This window comes from Sinocyclocheilus anshuiensis, unplaced genomic scaffold, assembly GCF_001515605.1.
Source record: "Sinocyclocheilus anshuiensis isolate Anshui unplaced genomic scaffold, SAMN03320099.WGS_v1.1 scaffold1031, whole genome shotgun sequence".
Classification (NCBI taxonomy): domain Eukaryota; kingdom Metazoa; phylum Chordata; class Actinopteri; order Cypriniformes; family Cyprinidae; genus Sinocyclocheilus; species Sinocyclocheilus anshuiensis.
Genome location: NW_015542633.1, coordinates 645,418 through 646,990, shown reverse-complemented (window position 1 = coordinate 646,990; position 1,573 = coordinate 645,418). Strand labels below are relative to the sequence as shown.

Sequence of the window (1,573 nt, the reverse complement as noted above, 5' to 3'; positions counted from 1 at the left end):
AAATTTTGTATATATATATATAATAATTAAGAAATACATTTTGCAGATACATTTTGGAAAAGAAATACATTTAGAATAATTTTATTTTTTTCGTCTTTGCATTGTGACATTAACACCTCAAATTCTCCTTTATTATGTTACAAAATATTTAACTTGCATTATTTTTACATCATGGTAGTATTAATTGTACTGCCTTTAATTTATGCATATTATTTCAAAAACGTGTCTTTTTTACTGTAAAATCTTACTATATTACAATAATTAGTATTAAAATTGTATTATCATGAAAATAATGTCACAATAAAAAAAAAACATACTGTGTATTAATGGTACAACAAGCATACTTAATTTTCATGCAAAATATAATTTAATAATTTTCTTTTGGATTCGCAGTGAAATTATTTGATAATTGACTTATAATTGATTTACATGATAACTGAATTATCATGACAATAATGTGACAATTAAAAAACATTAATGGTACTGAAAGCATGCTCAGTTTTCATGCAAAAACTCATTTCTATTATGAAATTAAAAATGTAGTTTTCATAATGTCACAATTACCGTTACTGAAAGCACACTTCATTTTCATGCAAAGAATATCTTATTTTTTCTTTAGAATTGGGTGTGGATTTAGACTTGGACATGTGTTCAAGAGATTCACCTTTGTATTTATAAATCCATATTATATTACAGCTGAAATGTGCTGTAGTAAATCACCGTAGTTTGTCATAATTCAGTGTTCTGATGTTTCTATTGTTATTTTCAGGTGGTTTGTTCATCATGTCTTACGGCGGATCAGGTTCAGGTTCTCGAGGTGAATTCAGCGTTCATTTCTCCAGCAGAGGTGGAGCAGGACTCATCAGAGCTGAAGAGTGTGTGAAGATTCACGCAAACACTTTCAAACACCCGCAGCAAGCTACAGACTCTTCATCTACTCTGTGTGTGTTTGTGTTTATATGCAGGGCCGCAGGAATCGCTTTACTGGCCGTGATCCTCACAGCGCTGCTCATCCTGGGCTGCTGGTATTACCGTCGACGGGGCGGATACAAGATGATCCGGGTGAGCCAGTGACCCACGAGACGGTCATGTTATCACAGTGTTACCCTGATCTCATCAGAGAAGAGCATCAGAGAAGAGAAAAGTGCCCTACTGTAGGAGATCATGATGCTTGCAACAGCAAGGTCATGGGTTCGATTCCCAGTGAATGCATGATAACATACACCTTAAATGCAATGCAAATCATTTTGCATAAATGCATCTGCCAAATGCATGAATGCAAATGTGAATAAATGCAAAAGTAGCATGTTTTAATGAGATGCTGTACTTCTCGGTCAGGGCTCGCAGAGCTCCAGCTGTGAGGATTGTGGGATTCGCTCATGTGTTTGTCATGTGATTTCTTACCTCTGGTGGGTGTGTGTGTGTTCAGAGCAGGAGAAACAGCGGTCAGTCGTGGAGAGAGATGATGAGAGCGGGTCAGTACAGCGAGTCTGGATCAGGAGAGGAGAACAAACTAGCCTTGAACGAATTCAGCAACCCGCAACCAGCGGTACAAAACACACACACACACACA

At 36.6% G+C, this 1,573-nt stretch overlaps 1 protein-coding gene across 1 annotated transcript in view; it reads left to right on the top strand.

The window, feature by feature from the left end:
- Positions 1-769: 769 nt before the first annotated feature.
- LOC107694551 (melanoma antigen recognized by T-cells 1-like) overlaps positions 770-1,573 on the top strand; it is a 2,521-nt gene continuing 1,717 nt past the window's right edge. The window contains exons 1-3 of the mRNA XM_016494259.1: positions 770-875; positions 966-1,062; positions 1,430-1,549. Of these exons, the coding sequence (XP_016349745.1) occupies positions 784-875; positions 966-1,062; positions 1,430-1,549 (309 nt within the window). The 5' untranslated portion in view covers positions 770-783. The remainder of the gene's footprint in view (positions 876-965; positions 1,063-1,429; positions 1,550-1,573) is intronic.